The sequence below is a fragment of the Canis lupus genome, chromosome 10 (genome assembly GCF_011100685.1).
Source record: "Canis lupus familiaris isolate Mischka breed German Shepherd chromosome 10, alternate assembly UU_Cfam_GSD_1.0, whole genome shotgun sequence".
Lineage (NCBI taxonomy): Eukaryota > Metazoa > Chordata > Mammalia > Carnivora > Canidae > Canis > Canis lupus.
In genome coordinates, this window is record NC_049231.1 from 69,533,750 (window position 1) to 69,553,475 (window position 19,726).

Genomic DNA, 19,726 nt, shown 5'->3' on the forward strand with positions numbered 1-19,726 from the left:
ATGGAGTTATACAGTCTTAATTATGTATTCACTCCAGCCAACGCATGGCAATCATTTCAATTTGTGTTTCTTCCAGTTTTGCAAAGATGAATTTCTTATCACTTGATAGGAGTCAGCTGGACTCTTTCACACTGACTGCAAGAGAACAGAGCAGTAATGTACTGCTCAAAGCACAGTTAGGATTTCTGCTCAAGTGCAAAAGAGCTTAGATTTACAGCAAAAAGACCTACCACTCTAACTAGACACTGTTATATTTATTATCTTTGAGTGACCAACCATTACCCACTGATTTATCTTTGCACCCAACCCATCACTCCTGCGATCCAGTCTCTTTGTTCCCCCAATTCATTCCTGGAGATAAGAGATAAAAATATGAAACTAGAAACTTGAAATACTTACTAATTAGGCAGTGCATGTCTTGGGAATATCGAGAGTTATCAGGAATTGTGAAGTTTCCATCACAAATTGCCACCTGACTCTCTCCAAATGGCAAAGTGAAGTAGCATAATTTATACAACAAACATCCAAGAGCCTAAAAAAATAAAGCAGATTGCTACGAGTGGTTTATTTACCATTACTGCAAACGGGTCTACAGAGAGAGAATGGCATCATCCACATTTACTAGCAGATATAAAAACTACGTAACTACTCACCTACTAGAAACTTGAATTTAGAACTCAACACCACTATTTAGCTGCTGAGATACATTATTTCTACCATCATTACCAGATGGTGCTCCAGTAAGGAACAAGTATTTCAGCTATTTTGCTCTTCAGAACTAGTAATGCATATATGAAAACCACCTAAATAATGGGCAGGTCACCTGAATAATTCTCACATAACTCTAAAGTAATTTCCTTTGACATGCCTCACGAAGCAGTGGCTGGTCATCTGGAGTGAAGATTAACCCTGAGGGTAAGTAGACAGTGGTATGGTACAGTGGCCACTCTCGCTATGGCACTGTCTGGATTAAACTTGGGAATCTACAGTCAAGACAGCTGGTATCTGAGATGCGGATAGGTTAGTTGACACCTACCCAAATGTCTGCCTTCGTAGTGATGATTTTGCCACTGTACAGGTTGACCATTTCTGGTGCTCGATAGGACAGCGTTGTGTATCTACAATCAAGAGATTTGGTTTTTGTTAAATATGTCAGTGCTATAATTAAAAACCAGGGGTAGCAGAAATACTTTTTAAAAACATATATATTGATATTAATAAAGTCTAGTTCCCTGGGAGCCATCTGCAGAAGAGAGTATGAAATATTAGTGCAGATAAAATGAAAAGCTGTCCTTAGCACACACCCATGGCCCTCTGGAAGCGGTCCTTCTATCTGAGGGCATGTGGAGACCCAGACACTATGGCACTTCAGTAAACGCTAAAAGCACTTTTCTTGGGTCCTCAAATGATAAAATCTTCCCCTGCAAATCCTTGTTGTCTGATGCTATATTGATACTGTATTTTCTGATTTGTTTTTAAGAACACCGATTCCCTTAAATGTGGCTCAACACAGATAATGTAATCCTGGCTAAGACACTGGAGAAGAGCAGAGAGTGGGTCCTGGCTGGGGTGGGAAGTGGATGAAACAACAGTTTTCCTCTTACCTCTGGCTCAAGTAAAGATAGTATAAGCTCAGCTTCAAAGTGAGGGTCTTGATGTTACCAAGCATGTGACTTATGATGCCCAGTTTGGCTGCCAGGGGTGACCCAGGAAAGGAGACTGAGGATGAGGATACAGGTGTGCATACCAGACTGCTGGTTTATTAGTAAAATTAGTGAGTGTCGTCACCTGTGAAAAACCTCACCCTCTGGACAAGAGGGGAACTTGGGTCAGGTTCTAACTAGAGCCAGAAATCTAAGGAAGCTTCTTCTCATCAAAGTCAGTGATTCGGTACCTGTAGAGCCTTCATAGCCCTACTTACCATTAATTCCACTAGATTGGTGAGCTCCTTAAGAGCAAGAAGGAGAACACAGCAATGTAGGGTTCAGTGAAAAGCACATCCAACTGACTGATAATGTCACAGTTGTTGTGATTCCATTTAAAAACATCACAGTTCCTCTACGGTTTGTGCACCATTCAGCTTTGTGAGGGCTGTGTGACATGTCAAAATATGTACGTACAGTGATCGCTGGACCACTGATAAAGTGCTGTAGGAGTCCTTCACTTTACTGACCAATGCTTGTGGACCCCTTCCACATCTTGCACCTAAAATCAAACAATCCAACCGCCAATGCGATGCTCTGAGACAAGGGGCAGCACGACTAGCACCATGGCCTTCCCACCCTGACCTACTCATCCTTCAGCTGAAAATACGGCTGCTGATCCGGTAATGGACAGAACTCCAAGAAAGGAGGAAAAGCTTACTTCTTAATCTCATCTTCTACTGCATTGACGCCCTCAGTTTGTGGATTCTGAAATTTGTTGGTGGCGCTTCCAAAGTCACACAGGACGTAGTGGCCTCGGTCATGCAAGAGGATATTTTCAACCTGAAAAACATTCCCCAACCACTCATTCCAAGATATTACTTTTTTAAATTTTTTAATTTAATTAATTAATTAATTAATTTATTTATTTATTTATTTATGACAGTCACAGAGAGAGAGAGAGAGAGAGGCAGAGACACAGGCGGAGGGAGAAGCAGGCTCCATGCACCGGGAGCCCGACGTGGGATTCGATCCCGGGTCTCCAGGATCGCGCCCTGGGCCAAAGGCAGGCGCCAAACCACTGCGCCACCCAGGGATCCCCCAAGATATTATTTAGCAATGCATATGAAAATTTGGTTCATAGTCGTATAATTATTTTATTTCTGATAATCCCATTAATATGCATAGGAAAGTTATTCCCCCCAAGTATCTCGACAAGGATCATCCCCAGGGAACAAAAGGCAAAGCACGCTGACAGGGTGAAATGAGAGTAGAGGGGGGCAAATAGAGGAATTCCACAATGGGGAAGTAAAAAGCCTCATTTTCTTAGATTTCCAGCCACATTTCTCACCTCTGCAGAAACACTCCTGATACTTTCAAGCCTCTGTATGTTTTCTCATGTTCTTCTTTCAGTCTAGAATGCTCTCTGTGGCCCCCACCTCATACCCAACCATCAATATCCCATTCATCTTTCCAACTCCAGTTCAAATGCCCCCTCTTCTTTGAAGCCTCCCTCAAGCACCCGCTCAGACAAATGTCACTCCTTCCCTAAGGTCCTTCAGGACTTCATTCTTCCTGATGTTAATTATTTCATTTGCACCTTATACATGCATATATCAATTTCTTTACCATAATGTCAGGATTTCCAGAATAATAAATATTTGCTATATTTTAGATACTTCTCAAAGTGGTTAAAGGCCTGTGGGCAAATGTGCAGGTGTCCTATTAAAGTATTATCTTTTTATAGCGGAATTTGTTGGACAGCGAGTTACCAGTTCCAGGTTAAAAGGAGCCTACAAATACCAGACCCTACAGAAATCCCTTGTATCAAAGGACTATGCCAGTGAAAGAATAAACTCCAAGACGGCATGCGCTTTTGTTCTTGAGATGTAGAAACACATTTAACACCGTGTATGTGTGTGTCTGTCTGTCAGAAGTGAGACCGGAGCCATCAAGTGCCCAGACCTTACTACGGTTACTTTAAGAGAAAAAATCTGGTCAATTGTGAAAGCCTTTTGTTCCTATACGTGTTTCTACACTTGCATTAGTTCTTCTAAAAAGAAAAAAATTCTTCTGAAAATCACACTATATATTATAAAAATGTTTACTGTATAGTCTGTATCAGTTGAATCTAATACCTAAAGCCTTTGCTGCAAACTGATTCTTTGGCTTATTGTTTCTTACTCCTACTGAGTCTCACGTGTGGTGTTGTTATGTGGCGTTTTGTTATTGTTGATATTAACTCATGTTCCATGGAATTCATCTGTGGGAAGCCTTTGAGGTCTGGGTTTAAAATCTATTTTTCCTCCAGGGAGACTATGCATTTGCACCTGGGGCACCGTTAACCTACAATCACTTTAACCTAGAATTTTGACCTTGGGATTTTTAGACACTTGGGCAGCGTGAACTGCGGCTATCGACGCAAGTGGATGTGCTCCTGTTCCCCAGAGACAAGGCTGAGGCAAGCAGACATTACTACCACTTACAGCTTTTTATAAAGCTCATCAGTTTAACCTATTCACACAAAGTGAAACAGCCAAGCTATCCTGAACGGATACTCACTTTAGGACTCGAAAATAATTCCAACAAAGCAACACTAGTATTTCCCATCTAATTTAGAGGTTGTAGACAGATCCGCTATACTGAGCTTTTACTCTTAGCAGTGCTCCTGTACTCATCACTTTACCTGGATTATCCTTGTAATAATATAATAATATCCCTGTTTTACAGCTGCAGAGAGTGAGGCTCACGGTGATGAAGAGGGAAGTAAACCTAGGTACTTTCACTCTAGAGAAAGACCAGGAATTACCCTTCTGCTGGGCAGGAAGCAAGTTAGAAGCAGAGCTTTCCTCAAGGTCCCCACCTGTACTATCTTCCAACCGCGGTGGGTGTGAAGAGGTCACCCAGGGTGACCCAGGGTCCTGGGTATAAGCTTATGGACGGGGCTGCCTTAGTCCTTTATCCTCAGAAACGCCCCATAGTAAGAGTCTGGTTGATGAGGAGCCAGGTGTCTAATTATTAGCCAGGCTGCTTTGCTCAGTGTCTCTTAACCAGTCCCTGCATCGCCTGCTTTGTCCCCTTACTTAATTGCTCCACTTGTCAAATCAAATCTTAGCCATTCTACAAGGCCTTGCTTGAGTCATAAATCCTCAGTAAAACCCTCCATGGCCACTGCACACGAATCTGTGGGGCTTCCTGTCCATGGGGTGGGGGTAGGGGGGCAGAGCAAGACCTTTGGACCAAACGGAGCCATGCCCACCTCTTACCTACACTGCAGTCTGGGGGGGCTGCTGGGCTCTGGAGGCAGAGCCAAGCAGGTGTGACAGGGACTATGTGGCTGGGAAGCCACATGGAGTGACCATCCGGTCCTTTGCAGGAAGGGGTGTGTCCTGCAACAGCCAGTGCAGGCTGTCACAGCCGGGTCTCCCGAATCCCGAACTCGGTGTCCTCACCGGCACCTTGCAAAACACGCGCCCCTACTGCACACGCACAGCCCCTTCCCAGAACCGTTCGTGTACTTCCCACGGCAGAAGGTACAACCTAAACAACCGAAAAGCTGCTTCGCTTCAATACACACACGAGGTAGCTCCAGACACCAGTCACTGGGCTGGAGGCAGGAGGAAAAACCAAGCAGACAAATGCAGCACGAGGAGGCACGGGGCGTTTCTGTCTTGGTTCTATCCAGCCCGCCCGCACCTTCAAAACGAGGTTTGTACTTCTGGTTGGTTCCCGAGTAGCAGAGCTCAGCAACCTGGTCTCCACCTCCGCGCACCTCCTTCCCAGAGAGGTAACATTGTACAAAACGACATTTGCAGGAAAGACAGTTAAAAATTGAGGGCGTGCACAACTGTGGACGTACAGTACAGCCGGAAACATCAACGTGGGGGGAGCCTTAGCAGTGCCAAAGGCCCGGCCGCGCAAGCAGGAGCCCCGAGCCCGGCCTGGCCGCTCGGCAAGTGTGCTGGGAGGGCCGCAAGGTGAGCTCACCTGGCAACGCCCGCTCAGCAGCCGCCTTGGCCCCTGCGCCTCCCGGCCTGAGCCGGTGGCCTGGAGCAGCCGTGGGACCCCGCCAGCTGCCCGCCGCCACCATCAGCAACACACTGAGCACCGGGCCTGGCGCAGCCACCCTGGACCTGGGGGGCCGCAGCCTCGGAGACTCGTTAGACTCTGACCTCGGACACACCTTACACCTCCCTGGGCCTGCTTCTCACCTGCCGGGTAAAGCTCAGAATGTCACCGATGCTACCAAGCAAATGAAAGAACGTAAGTGACAGCAAACTGAGTCTCCCGTGCAAATCCAAGAGGTGCCTACCGAGCACCTGCTAGGGAAACCCGCGCAGAGTCCTACCGCCCGAGGCCGGGGCTTGCGGACGAGGCCTGGGCTCGCCGAGCTCGAGCCCCGGGGAGCGAGCCGGGGGCAGGGAGGGGTGCAGGCGGCGACAGACGTCAGGCGGAGAATCCGGGCAGTGACCGGGGCGGGCGCCGGGGAGGCCGCGTGGAGCTGGCCTCGGGTCAGGGACGGGCTCGGGGAAGTGCAGCTTGCGGGAGGAGCAAAGGCACGGGGCGGCGGCGACAGTACCCGGCGGCCAGCTGCCCCGCACCTTCACCTACACCCCCACGAGCCGCAGGGCCCCCACGTCGCGGGCGGGGGAACAAGTCCCGTTACCCAGTTACCCACTCGGCCGAGGCGTGCAGGGCGCGACCCGGAGGGGCAGGACCCGGGGCAGAGCGGCTGGAGGCGGCCGCTGGGGAGGGGGCTCCGAGGAAGGCTGGCAGGTGACCCAGGGCAGGGCCGGCGGAGGTGACTGGGGCAGGGCTGCGGCAGGGGGCGGCGGGCGGGGCCCCGAGGGGGCGGCACCAGCCGGGCGCTCGCACCCCTCCTCCTGGAGCTGGGAGGCCCGCGCTGCCCTGGGGGTGCGGCCGCTCCCTGGCGCCCCGCTCCGGCCCAGGTCGGGCATCGCCGGGCGCCCGGGCCTGCTCGCGGAGCAGGTGCGCGGAGCAGGTGCGCGGAGCAGGTGCAGGTCCCAGCCCCGCGGGCGCCGTCACGGTCCCGGTCCGTGACCCCGGGCGGACGCAGCTCCTTCTTCCCTCGGAGACAGAAAAGGAAAACCAGACACGCCAGGGAGGCGGTTCAACCGCTGAAACGAGGCTCCGAGGAAAGGCCCCCGTGAGCAGCGCTCCCGTGGGAACACGAGCCGCTAGCGACGCGCGGCCCAGGGCAGCGGCCTCCCCCCTCCCCGCGGGCACAGCGGGCGCAGACCGGCCTGGCTCCTCCCCGCCCGCCGACCCTGCTCCGGGGGTGCAGCCTCACCAGGCGCCACCCTGCTCGAGGGCGGGGCGCCTCAAGGCCAGCACGGCCCGACCCCGGCCCCGGAGGGCACGGAGGGCACGGAGGGCACCGGCCTGCAGCGGCCGCAGGCGGAGCGCGTGAGGGCAGAGGGGCGCCGCGGGCCTTCGGGGAACTTCGGGGGCCTTCAGGGGCCTTCGGGGGACTTCAGGGACCTTCGGGGAACTTCGGGGGCCTTCAGGGGCCTTCGGGAGACTTCAGAGGCCTTCGGGGGCCTTCGGGGGCCTTCGAGGACCTTCGGAGGCCTTCAGGAGGCCTTCGGGGAACTTCGGAGAACTTCGGGAGGCCTTCAGGGGCCTTTGGGGGACCTTTGGGGAACTTCAGGAGGCCTTCGGGGACCTTCGGGTAACTTCGGGGGGCCTTCGGGAGGCCTTCGGGGACCTTCGGGTAACTTCGGGGGGCCTTCGGGAGGCCTTCAAGGGAGCTTCGGGGGCCTTCGGGGGCTGGCAGGCAGGCGGCCCCTGGGCCTGCGCACCCAACGCGGGAGGACGCAGCGGGAGGACCTCGCTGGCTCACGACAGCAGGCGGTCGGCGCAGAGCTAAGTCCCGGCAGCTCGGGGACCTCAAGCCCCACAAGCAGGAGCCGTGGCCCAGAGCCGCAGCAGTAGCCCCTCCCGGAGCGCCTGCCACAGGCCTCCTCCGGGGCGCCCTCGCTGCCCTGGGCCCGGTGGAGGAGAGCGCGTGGCTCCCGCGGCCTGGGCCCCAGCACCGGGCCTCCCTGTGCCCGGGTGAGACCTCGGCGCCACCGGCCAGGCTCCTGTGGCCAAGGCGGCACCGGGTCACCGCAGGGCACGCGCCGCCACGCTGGGAGCAGACCCCTCGGGGAGGTGTTTCCGCGGCTCCGCGAGGATCCATCACCCGAAAGATGAAGACAAGACTTCGTTTCGGACCGTGGGGGCGGCCCTGGCCAGAAGGGGCCCTGTGGTCAGTGCTCCTCCCGGCGCCCGTGCTCCTCCCCAAGGCCCTGCTCCTCCCGTGCTCCTCCCTGCGGCCTTCCCCGAGGCCATGCTCCTCCCTGGGGCCCTGCTCCTCCAGGCGTCCGTGCTCCTCCCCGCGCCTGAGCTCCTCCCCGCGGCGGGTCCACCCGGGCCGGGCCTGCAGGCGGACGCGGCCTTCCCGGCGGCCCAGCGCCTACACGGGCGGATGGCTAGGACTCAGGAGGCCCAGCAGGCTGACTGCGGGGGAGAAACGGGACCCCGCGCTCGCGACACGGCACAGCGCTCTGCACCGCAGTGCGGCTGCCCCTCCAGGAGCCCCCCGGCCACCACCTGACCCCGCCACTCACCCCCCGCAAACACGAGCCCACTGAGATGCTCGCAGCCGTCCTGCCTGATAGCCCAGGCGGAGGCAACCCCAAGGCCGCCCGACTACTTGTTTCTGCTCACAGCGACTGTCATGCCGGGGAAGGATGAAGCACTGCCCCGGGCGACAGAGCAGAACTCGGCAGCCCCGTGTGGGGAGGGCGCGGGCGCAGAAGGCCACGCACCGTGTGAGCCTTATGTGCAGTCCGCAGGACGGCCACGGCCAGGCTAGCAGCGCCCGGGGACCCCCGGAGACCGTTCCCTCTGGGGACATGACACACATTGGAATTAGATAGTGGTGATGGCTGCATGGCCTTGGAATTAAAGACTACCGAACTGTATATTTTAATAGGGTGGATTTTATAATTAGGAACTAGATCTCCACTTTTGGAAAAGCTAAAAAAACAAAACAAAAAAAACACAAAACCAAACACACACCTCAAAACGCCAGCATGCTGCAGTGACCCCACGCTTCAGAACATGCAGATCCCACCTGTGTGGTTATTAAGCTAGAACTCCTGGCCCTTCCCGGCTCTGCCACAAAAGTCAAGCCTAACGGACTCAGAGTGGGATCCCGTAGCCTGCGTCTGACAAGCCCGCCGGGGGACGCTGCTGCAAGTTACTAGCCGTGAAGCATGTTTCTGAAAACATGTTTCTTAATGAAAAGAAACTATGATCGAGGATCAGAGGAGCAGGATTCGCATTCTGGTTCTGCTCCTTCCTGGTTATACTACGGTTATACTGTAGTCAAGCCACATGAACCTTCCCACCACTGCATTTCCCTAACTATGAATGTAAAGGAGAACATCTTCCTCCAAGAGACAGTGCGCACAGAGTGTCTTGGACGGGACGGGGTGCACCGGCTGTGTGTGAATCCATACAAGCTGCTGAATCCCAACCAGGAGGCAGTTCCATTCAACAAACATTGTCGAGTGGCTATAATATGAAAGGCCTGATACAAGGAGGTGATAATCAGTAGACAAAATTTTCAGATAATCACTTACTGGATTTTTTTTTTTTTTCACTTACTGGATTTTACAAAATAATGAAATGGATGTTAAAAACCAAGCCTCTGTGTTTGCAAACTACAGACATTAAAAACCAAGCCTCAGTGTTTGCAAACTATTTAAATTAGCATATCATTTTCCATGCCCTTGACCAAGTGAATTTGGGACCATATCAGGAAAGACAAAAACAACATGTGTTCAGGGATCTGATGATTATAAAGAACTTCTAAAGGCTGTTTAAGCAATAAAAGTGACACCTGTATTGTACTTTTTTTTTTTCTTTTGTCTTTGTGTTTTCTGTCTCCAACCAGAATGTACGAGATGTAAGGCTACCACGCCTGTTCCCTCACATCCCCAAAGCATCTCCTCTGTTCCCAGGGCAGATGGAAAATATCCTGCAGGAACGTACTTAATGATTCAGCGCGGCCTTTACCTTCAGGTCACGGTGGATAATAGGAGTTTTGCACTGATGCAGGCGGGCAACAGCTTCGCAGGTGTCACAAAATATCTGGAGCACTTCATTCTCTGTGAAGCCTGTTTGCAGGCGCTGGTTCATGAGGTTGACCACCTGGCCTCCTGCAAGGGGGCACAGAGCGAGGGACAGGTTAGCCGCGTTCACATGCAGCACTTACTCAAGACAACCAACGGCTGCCCAGAGAGGACAACCCAGACAAAGGTTGACAGCTGAGCCATGACTGAAACCCTGATGTCTTGATTCCCAGGCCCAGATTTGACTTCTTACAATCCAGGCCTCCTCTAATGCATCAAAACCAGAGTATTTCATAAAGTCTATCTTCAAGATCAGGTTAACTGACATGGTCCCACTACAGCCCCTTGGTTATCCCGTTTGTACAAGGAGGCCACGGGTCCAACCTGCCACATCCTTTAATGAGAATCAGACTGCACAACAGACCCCAGGGGCAGGGAGAAGACAGCTTTACAGTCCACACTAGGAATGGCTTGGTCGCTCTGGCTTCACTCACTCCCAGCTGCAGAGAGTGCAGACACGCTACACCAGTATTTAATCTGCAGGACAAAACACTGATGACCTCACTTACAAAATGATCCAGATCCCTGGATGCTCCTACCTCACTTACAAAATGATCCAGATCCCTGGATGTTCCTATGGCCTTGTCTTGAAACAGGTTACCTTCCAGAAAGGAATGGATAGGAGGAAACAAACTATCCAAATGTAAACAGGAAGTTTACATTTCGTAGTATCTTAAAAAATCAGCGTAAGGGTCATTCCAGAATAGGCTGAAATTACTGGTTACCATCACACTGTGGGGACTGACAACATATTTAATTGATGGACAGAATCTTTAAAGGCAAGGCAAATGTCAGTGGAAGTAAGGGCGATTATAAAACAGGGCACCAAACAGTGAGAGGGTGACCCCAGCTTCTCAGAGGCAGCTGCTGAGGCCAAAAAAGTCAAACTTCTGAACTGGCTGTATGAAATGCAGTCAACTCTGAATCGATTCATACTACAGTCTGGATTTCCCAAGATAAACGTTGCTTGAAACTCCAAGCTTTCAACTACTTAACTTCACTGTTAACAGCAGCATCGTTTGAATGTAGCCTTACTGGCAATTACAGCTTACAAGCAAGGAGAGGAAAGGTCATTTCCATTAGACGAAAAGGATTATTTTCCCCCATAACACAAGGATGGCGGTGTGGGTGGAGAAGAGAACACAGAAGGGAGGGAGTGGGGAGGCTGAATCGTTGCTGTGGTCCATCTGGAGTTGGGTCTTTATTATGTGCCTTCATCGCTTGTTTTAAAGCATCACAAATAACACATTCATTCTCACCCTCATACATCCTCATTCATACACAAGCGCCAAACCTGCCCAAACCTAACAAAAAAGGGAGTTTCGTATTATCCACCACTTCCAACTGTTTGCCGTCCTAAGAATAACCAAGAGGAGACAGCAGGCTCTCTCTCTTCTGGCCTCACAGTTGGCCCATCTTTAAAACCAGAATGATATACATCACGGCATGGCGCACAGGAAGTGCGATGACCCCCATGCCCTTGACAGTCCAAGTGCCCGAGCAGCGGAAGCTGTAGGTGTGGGTCATACACTCACCCCTACAAAAGTCCATCAGGATGAGCACCTCCCATACATCACCGCTGCTCACATTGTTGATACTGGAGTCGATGTAACCGACAATGTTCTTGTGCCCCGACAGGTCTCTCTGCAGAGAAGAGTTGAGAAATACGGCATTAGTTACCAACACCAATAGAGATGGAAGGAGCCAGTCAGTTCCACCGGCACGGATCATTTACATACAGATGACCTTAACCCCCAAGAGAGCTAAGACTGAACAGGAGGGTCAAGAGCAGGTTTCCAGTGCTCTCTGAGATTCAAGGCCAAATCTTCAGTAAACAATTCTGCAATCCTAGTAAACCACAGCACTCTCCTGAGCGAGATTCTAGAACCAGAGGCACACAGGGGGCCTACTTGCTCACTCCATCAGTGCTCCAGGAAGCAAACGTGAACCAGGAGCAGACGCCTATCTCCAGAAGTACCAGAGTCAGAGCCAGACAGGATGAATTATTTAAATGCGTGAATTTTTAATTCAGAAAAATGAAACTGGTGTTGTTGTTTTTTTTTTCCTGGCTGTAGGTGACAACTGAGTTCAACATGACTTTTAAATTATTTGTACTGTTTTTCTCCCTTTAGGAAATACTTGAAAAGAATAACTGCTTTATTACAGAGTTTTGGACAGCCTGCAGTGGCATCCAGACCTAAACGTTTTGCTCATAATTAAGCCTCTCAAGCCAACCGAATGGAATATGGGATGGGTCATGTTTCCGCCTCCCTGGTTAGAACTGCATATGCTCTCCTGGGGCTGCTTATGGAATTCACTTAGTCAACAAAGTTTATTGAGCACTTCCTATGTGTCAGGTCCCACTTAGGCACTGGAAGGTGCCTTACACATCTTGGTATAGTTATTTCAACATCCATAGAGGCAAATCTTTGTAACGATGATGTTTAAAATTCAATGTCATCAAGAACTAAGTTGAGGGGAAAGAAAAAGTGAGCAGGCCAGGTGAAAGGATTTTGACACAAAAGCAAGGTAAGATTTAAAAAACTAGTCTTAATGAATTGTTTCACTTTTGTTTAAAAAAAAAAGGGAGTGGAAAAGTAAAGTGGTTCTGAGTTGCCATACAAACGTAACCGTTTAGACCATTAAAAAGAGTAACTACCACTACATAAATGAGAAATCTGGCTGCTTAGAGTGACACATGAAGTCTCTTTTAATCTGAAGTCATATACCAAAACAAGAAGAAATGTCATAATATCAAAAGAATATATCTGAGCCCTGAACACTGAAGTTAAATTCACTAGAACATTCCTCTGAGTGAGGGAGTAAGAAGGAAGACAGTTGCTTCAGAAAGGCAGACAAAAATAGAACAGTGACCACTGGAGCCCAAGGCAAGAGCAGTTTCAGGGAAGGGAAGAGGGGGGTGGTGAGGGGAGGGTGGAAACGACTCGCAAAGAGTTGAGCTTATAAAGCTGGAGACTACAGAGGAGTCTTCTGGAACATTCTGTGCTTCATGGAGGAATGGCACTGCCAGGAGGAATTCTTAGGATGAGAGAGAACTGAGCATGGGAGAGTGGAAGGAGCCAAGAGCAGCAATGGTCGTGGACAGGAGGGGATGAAGTCCTGCAGGAAGAAGGCGTGGGGACTGAGGGCCTGGTCTTAGAAAGAGGGGCCCGTGGGGACTGAGGTCTTGGAAAGAGGGGCCGGAAGGAAGGATGGATATGCATATTGGTTTCCAGCTGGAGAAAAGGGAACTTCAATGAGTTCCGTTCCATTGTTCTGTTTTTGGGTAGAGAGCACAACCACGTTTGCAGTCTAAGGGAATGAGAAAGAAGCTTGATGAGAGAATTAAAAGGCTCAGAGCAACTACTCTGGATGACAAAGGAGATGATGAGGCAAAAAAAAAGCAATCTCTTAAGTTCTCCACAACAGAACGTGATTTCAGGGTTCATGTCGTAGAGGCCCCTTCTTTCCCCCCTGCTTTTTACTCTCATCACCAACTCTTCAAAAACTTGATTTCGTTTACACAGTCATGGAAGGAGGAAGAACTAGAGAGAAGTTCTTGAAGCCAAAATAGAAGAGCAGAAGATCTAATGTGTGCAGGAAGAATCAAAGACTAATGTTTCCACATTAGTAATTTGTCTACATTTAACTGTTTGAAAAAGACTCAGCAATGCTACCTCTGATTTGTCTCACCCCAAGAGGAATAATAAAGAATTAGGAAGGAGAAAAAAAAAAAAAAAAACATGTGATGGAGCCCAGAGGAAGAGGTCAAGAGCTATTAGAGGACCCACACTGGATAATTAACATCTGCAGATGGCATCCTAGAATAGTTGCCAAGCTGTGTGCTGATCAGTTCAAGTCCAAATTCCTGTTCATTTTGTCTTCTGCAGAGTTCCTGAGATGCGTCCAAGCAGAAAAGAGCTCCTCTTGGGAGGGGGACCCTGGCTCTTACTTTTAACAACATCTCAGATTTTAGAGTAACACCTCACCATTCGGCAACTGATGGAGAAGATCGATTTGAATGGCTGTGAAATGCAGAAAAGGTCAAGAGAAAATCTTACTGCAAAGTGAGACTGACACTGCAGGTGCACTGCCCGTGTCACAGCAGCAGTGGCTGGAGGAGGCCCACGCGTGCCCTGGCTGGCGTTAGAAGCCCAGTCCCAGGCTTGGAGAACAGACAGGGATACAGAAGTGTGGGGTGGGACCCCCATGGTCCTGGAGCTCAAGGACTCAGGAAGAGGCAGGATACAAGGAGGATGCCTGAGGCCCTTGGCTACAACCATTATTTGGGGGCATTGAGATAAAAGTCTTTATGATGAGTGTAAATCAAAACCTGATTTTCAGGGGAGTAGGAAATGTTCAGCTAAATTATAGATCAGATTGGTTTGATTGAAACAGTGATGATTCTAAGGAGTGTGTATTGTCATTTAACTATTTTTAGGTTATCATGGCACAAGACTAATAAAGTACTGATGTAAACATGTTATTAGAAAACCTGCTTTAGTAAGTAGATATTTTAAATGATTTGTAGTTGCCTTATTAATATCACATTTAACTGCTTGAAGTGCTAAAAAAAACTTTCTTCACAAATACATGCAGAAGCTGCCATGTGAAAATCATGCCTTCAACCCAGATCGTATAGGTCATCACAAATCTCAAGTTTATCTGGGGTTCCTAATTAATGACGCTTGTAGCACAAAACAGTAGTCTATCCCTATTTTCAAAACTCCTACAGCTGGAGGGGATCCCTGGGTGGCTCAGCGGTTTAGCAACTGCCTTCAGCCTGGGGCGTGGTCTCAGAGTCCCAGGATCGAGTCCCAGGATCGAGTCCCAGGATCGAGCTCCCCGCAGGGAGCCTGCTTCTCTCTCTGCCTCTTTCTCTGTGTTTCTCATGAATAAATAAAATCTTAAAAAATTCCTACAGCCAGAGAATTCCTAGTTAAAAGAATCTTATAGCCTTTACAAGAAAAGTGAGGACTTAATCCCTAAATACATCTACTAAAACGTTTATATATAAATTCAGGAAAACAAAGAAGATAGCATTTTAAAGAGCCTATCAGTAACATGTCACCTGAAAAAAGTAAAAATGAGCATGGTTTGTGACTGATTTCCCTACATTATTTGCTCAGGTCACACCCATCCTTGGAATGTCAGCGTGATACCTGCAAGTTCCCAATGATGACAGTGCTTGCACAGGCAATAGATTATTAAGTTTCCAAAGACACGATTTACCTGCTTTGACCCTCCATTCAAATATTCAACACTTTCTGATTTTATGACTCAGCACTTGTTGTTGCTTACTTTTGGGATCACACCACGGTTCCACGGAACCTTTTAGGCAAAGTTCAGCCTCTTTTTCTGACTTAAATGCAGTTCTAAGGACTGAAACTTGTTTATTTCTCCTACGGGCTGCTTTGTGAAAGTCTTCTGCCTTCCCACTCTTTGCCCCACCTTTCCTCAATAACTCTGCGTTTCCTTTATGAGTCTCGTCAAGGAGTTACAGGCAAAGCGAAACATCAAGTCCAGTGCAATAGTGAAAAGAAACTCTGAGATCTCAGCCGGCCCCTGGTGTTCCACCGAAGGCCAAGGTGTCTGGGCTTTTGCTACGTAGAAAGTCCCAAATACTCTCTTCCCACAATCACATGGACTCTCCCTTTCCTGGGTCTTATTAATTAATCCTGCATTTACTGCATAGATCTTTAAAGTCATCTAAAATCTGATTTAGAATCCTGCTGCTCAAACTTTAATATGCATATGAATCACCTGGGGGTCCTGTTCAAAAGCGGATTCTAATGCAGTAGCTCTGGGAAATGGACAGGATGCTGTTCTTCAGTTTAAAGTAGAAAGATCCAGAGCAGTGCTACTCAAAACTTGGCCCACAAACAGGTGCTGGCTAGTAAACTGTTACCAGCCCATAAGGAGATAAGAAGCTTGCTCCAGGACATAAATCAATTAAGTAACTAAGCTGACTGGAGATATTTTACCCAGGAGGAATGCAGTTCCTTCATTTACATTCTGGCACAGCATCCTCTGAATGGCACCCACACATTTACAGCCAATTGATTTTTTTTTTTTTTTTCCAGCCAATTGATTTTTGACAAGCGTGCCAAAACAATTCAATGAGGGAAAGATTGGTCTTTTCCAAAAGTGATAACTGGGACAACTAGATATCTACATGCAAAAGACTAACTTAATATCCCAACCTCATATTATATACAGAAATCAATTCAAAATGGACCAAAGATCTAAAAACTCTCCAAAGAAAATATCTAAACAAAGCTTCACGGTGTTGGATTAGGTAATGGTTCTTAGATATGACACCTGAAGCACAAGCAAACAAAGGAAAAAAACCAAACCACACTTCATCAAAGTCTTTAAAAATTTGTGCTGCAAAGGACACTATCAAGAAAATGGAAGACAATGCAAAGAATGAGGGGGAAAATATTTGCAAACCTTACACTCAGTAAGGATCCAGTATCCAGGCTATATAAAGAACTCTTAAAACTCAACACTAAAAAAAACAACATGATGTAAAAATTGGCAAAGGATCCAAATGGACATTTCTCCAAAGAGCATATACAAATGGCTGGTAAGCACATGAAAAGATGCTCAACACTATTAATTACTTAGAAAATGCAAATCAAAACCACAATGAGGTATCACTCTAAACCACTACGATGGCTATAATAAAAAAAAAAAAAAAAAAAAAAACACCCAGAAACAATAAAAAATGTTGCCAAGGATGTGGAGACTGGAACCTCCACACATTGCTGGTGGAATGTAAAACAGTGCGGCTCCTGTGGAAAATAGTTCGGCGTTCTCTCAAAAAGCAGAGTTCCCCCTGGACCCAGCAACTTCACTCCTGTGTATATGCCCAAGGGAAATGAAACATCATGTTCACACAAAAACTTGGACACAAATATCCTCAGCAGCACTGTTCATAATGCCAAAAAAAGCGGAAACAACCCAAATGTCCATCAGGATAAACAAAATATGGTATACGCACACAGGGAATGTTACGCAGCCATGAAAGGGAAAAAAGTACTCATACGTGCTACCACGTGGATAAATGAGGCACTCACACATGCTGCTGCTACAGCATGGCTGAACCATAAACTTCATGCTAAGTGGAAGAAGTCATAAGAAGCCATATATTACATTATTCCGTTTATATGACATGTCTGGAATCCCATAACAGAGAGCAGACTGATGGTTGCCGGAGACTGTAGCAGGTATGGGTGACTGCTAACAGGTATGGGTCCCCGTCTGAGATGATGAAAAAAAATGTTCTGTAATCAGATACGTGGTGTTGGGTAAGTGACCCTGTGAATATACGAAAAATCACTAAACGGTATTGAAAAGGGTAATAAACACACAAGGGGGAAGGGGAGAAAAAGAAAACAATGTCCTTAGAGTAGCACTGATCTAGAGCCCTCAACAGCTCGAATCCTAATCCCTGCTGGAGCCTTCTGACAAGTACTTTTCTTAGAATGATGTCATTTCTTTGGACCCTCAGCCCAACTGCAGACAGCCTGCACTGCTGACGAGTTCTTCCTTACATCCAACTGGAAATGTCCACCTCTTGTGCCTACACTCTTCTCTTCAGAGCAGAAAGAGCCAAGTCTTCTTTTCCACTTTCTAAATGATTGAAATATTGTTATTTAGACTCGGAATTTTTTCTTCCCTGAGTTAAACGTACCTAATTTCATTGAGATGTTTTCTCCTTACATCACTACTTAAATGCTTCAGTTTGTCTATCTCCCTTTGACAAGAATGGCCCCAGGAAACGAATGGAATTCTTCAGGCGTGGTGAAGTGACTCATGCAGAGTAGACCAGCATTATCACCTACTATTAATTTTATTAATGTAGCTAAAAACGGCATGTTTTTCTTTTGGCGACTGCATTACATACACATTCATATTGAGTTAATTGACCACTAAAATACTTAAGTCTTTTTCCACTTACACTGCTTTAAATCTCTGCCTTCCCTGAACTATGCTTGTAAAGTTGTTAAAATAAAATAAAAATCCAAGTGTATGACCTTGCCTTGTTATTTCATCTCATTAGAATCAGTCCATTGCTCCAATTTCATAAGGATCATTTTGGATCCTGATTCTATTACCCAATGCAGTGGTTATATCTTACAATTTTGTATTAGGTACATAATTGATAAGCGTGTCTAATCTTTAACCAAGTTACTTGCTAAATGTAAGATAACATAAAACTAATGGTAAGCTGCAGGGCTTTTTTCTTAGAAGGTTTCCTCCAAATTAATATCAAGCCACTGGTCAGAAAGCATTACACACACACAGCAGCTATGACTCCTGGCATCCAGCCTAGACTCTCCAACTTGCTCACAGATCTCTGGTGAGTGTCCTCACCCAAGTGATACAACCCACAGACACTGCATGAACTGTGCACTCTCCTGAGCTTCCTATCCAGAAACCTTCCCCAAAAGGCCATGAGGTTGATAGGACATGGCCTGCTCTTACCCAATCTGAAGATCCCTGCTTACTTGTCCAAGGGACTACAAAACAGCTTAACATTTTATTTTTAAAATAAGTAATATTTAACATTCAAAAAGGGAAATTATTTTTTTCTTTTTTTAAAAAAGTATTTATTCATGAGACACACACACACAGATTGAGAGAGAGAGAGAGAGAGGCAGAGACACAGGCAGAGGGAGAAGCAGGCTCCATACAGGGAGCCCGATGTGGAACTCGATCCCTGGACCCCAGGATCACACCCTGGGCTGAAGGCGGCGCTAAACCGCTGGGCCACCCAGAGATCTCTGGATATTATTTTCTACTCTAGTACTCATCCCCTATAGGGAAGACTCCCCATCTCTTTCCCTTTCTCCCATTCAGCCTCTCTCTCTCTCTCTCCTTCTCTCTTATCCTTTGAGGGTGTTGTTCAGGCAAATCCAAGCAGTATATATTGATGTATACATACACAACACACACACACACACCATTTTCTTACACAAAAAATAGCATCAAAGCATCTTTGTAAACGACCTGTTCCAGATTCTTGTCCTCTATCAATCCTGATGTCCCTACTGCGCACAGTCTACCTTCCTCCCTTTTAGGAATATGGAAACATTTTCCTCCCTCAAACCTTCTGATATCTCTTCTGTTGCAAGCAAGTCTTCAAACATCACTGGTGGCAGGCAGCTCAGTGCCTCACTGTCAAGCTCACTGCAGATGTAATCCATCTGGGCCAGGAGATGTGAACACAAAATAGCACTTGGCACATCTTGAGCTTCAGTTCTTATCCCTTTAAGTCTGAAGATAATCTTTTCCTGCCTTTAGGTAAAGGAATCTGAAGTCCAAAATCCAACTTCCAATTGTCTATCAGAAACCAAAATCACTTTGGTTCCATCAGGGCACACATCCCAGGTGCATCAAAGGACTCATACCATACTCTGGTAAGTGGTACACAACATTTGTCAAAATAAAATGTCTCAGGCAGCCCAGGTGGCTCAGCAGTTTAGCGCTGCCTTCAGCCCAGGGCGTGACCCCGGGGTCCTGGGATGGAGTCCCACACTGGGCTTCCTGCAGGGAGCCTGCTGCTTCTCCCTCTGCCTGTGTCTGCGCCTTTCTCTTTTTCTGTCTCTCATGAATAAATAAATAAAATCTTTTTTTTTAATTTTTATTTTTATGATAGTCACAGAGAGAGAGAGAGAGAGAGAGAGAGAGAGAGAGACACAGGCAGAGGGAGAAGCAAGCTCCATGCACCGGGAGCCCAACGTGGGATTCGATCCCGGGTCTCCAGGATCGCGCCCTGGGCCAAAGGCAGGCGCCAAACCGCTGCGCCACCCAGGGATCCCAAAATCTTTAAAAAATAAAATAAAATGTCTCTAGTGAAACCACTCATCA

General features: G+C 47.9%; 1 protein-coding gene across 18 annotated transcripts in view; it reads right to left on the minus strand.

Moving 5' to 3' along the window:
• The window catches only part of AAK1 (AP2 associated kinase 1), a 156,429-nt gene that overhangs the window by 52,354 nt on the left and 84,349 nt on the right, over positions 1 to 19,726 (minus strand). For all 18 annotated transcript variants that reach the window (XR_005366224.1, XR_005366227.1, XR_005366226.1 and 15 more), the window contains exons 4-8: positions 11,383 to 11,491; positions 9,732 to 9,874; positions 2,365 to 2,486; positions 1,037 to 1,118; positions 400 to 532 (exon numbers count right to left, since the gene is read on the minus strand). Coding sequence is in view for 14 of the 18 variants with exons in the window: in XM_038551504.1 (XP_038407432.1) it covers positions 400 to 532; positions 1,037 to 1,118; positions 2,365 to 2,486; positions 9,732 to 9,874; positions 11,383 to 11,491 (589 nt within the window). In the remaining 4 variants the exon portion in view is untranslated. The remainder of the gene's footprint in view (positions 1 to 399; positions 533 to 1,036; positions 1,119 to 2,364; positions 2,487 to 9,731; positions 9,875 to 11,382; positions 11,492 to 19,726) is intronic.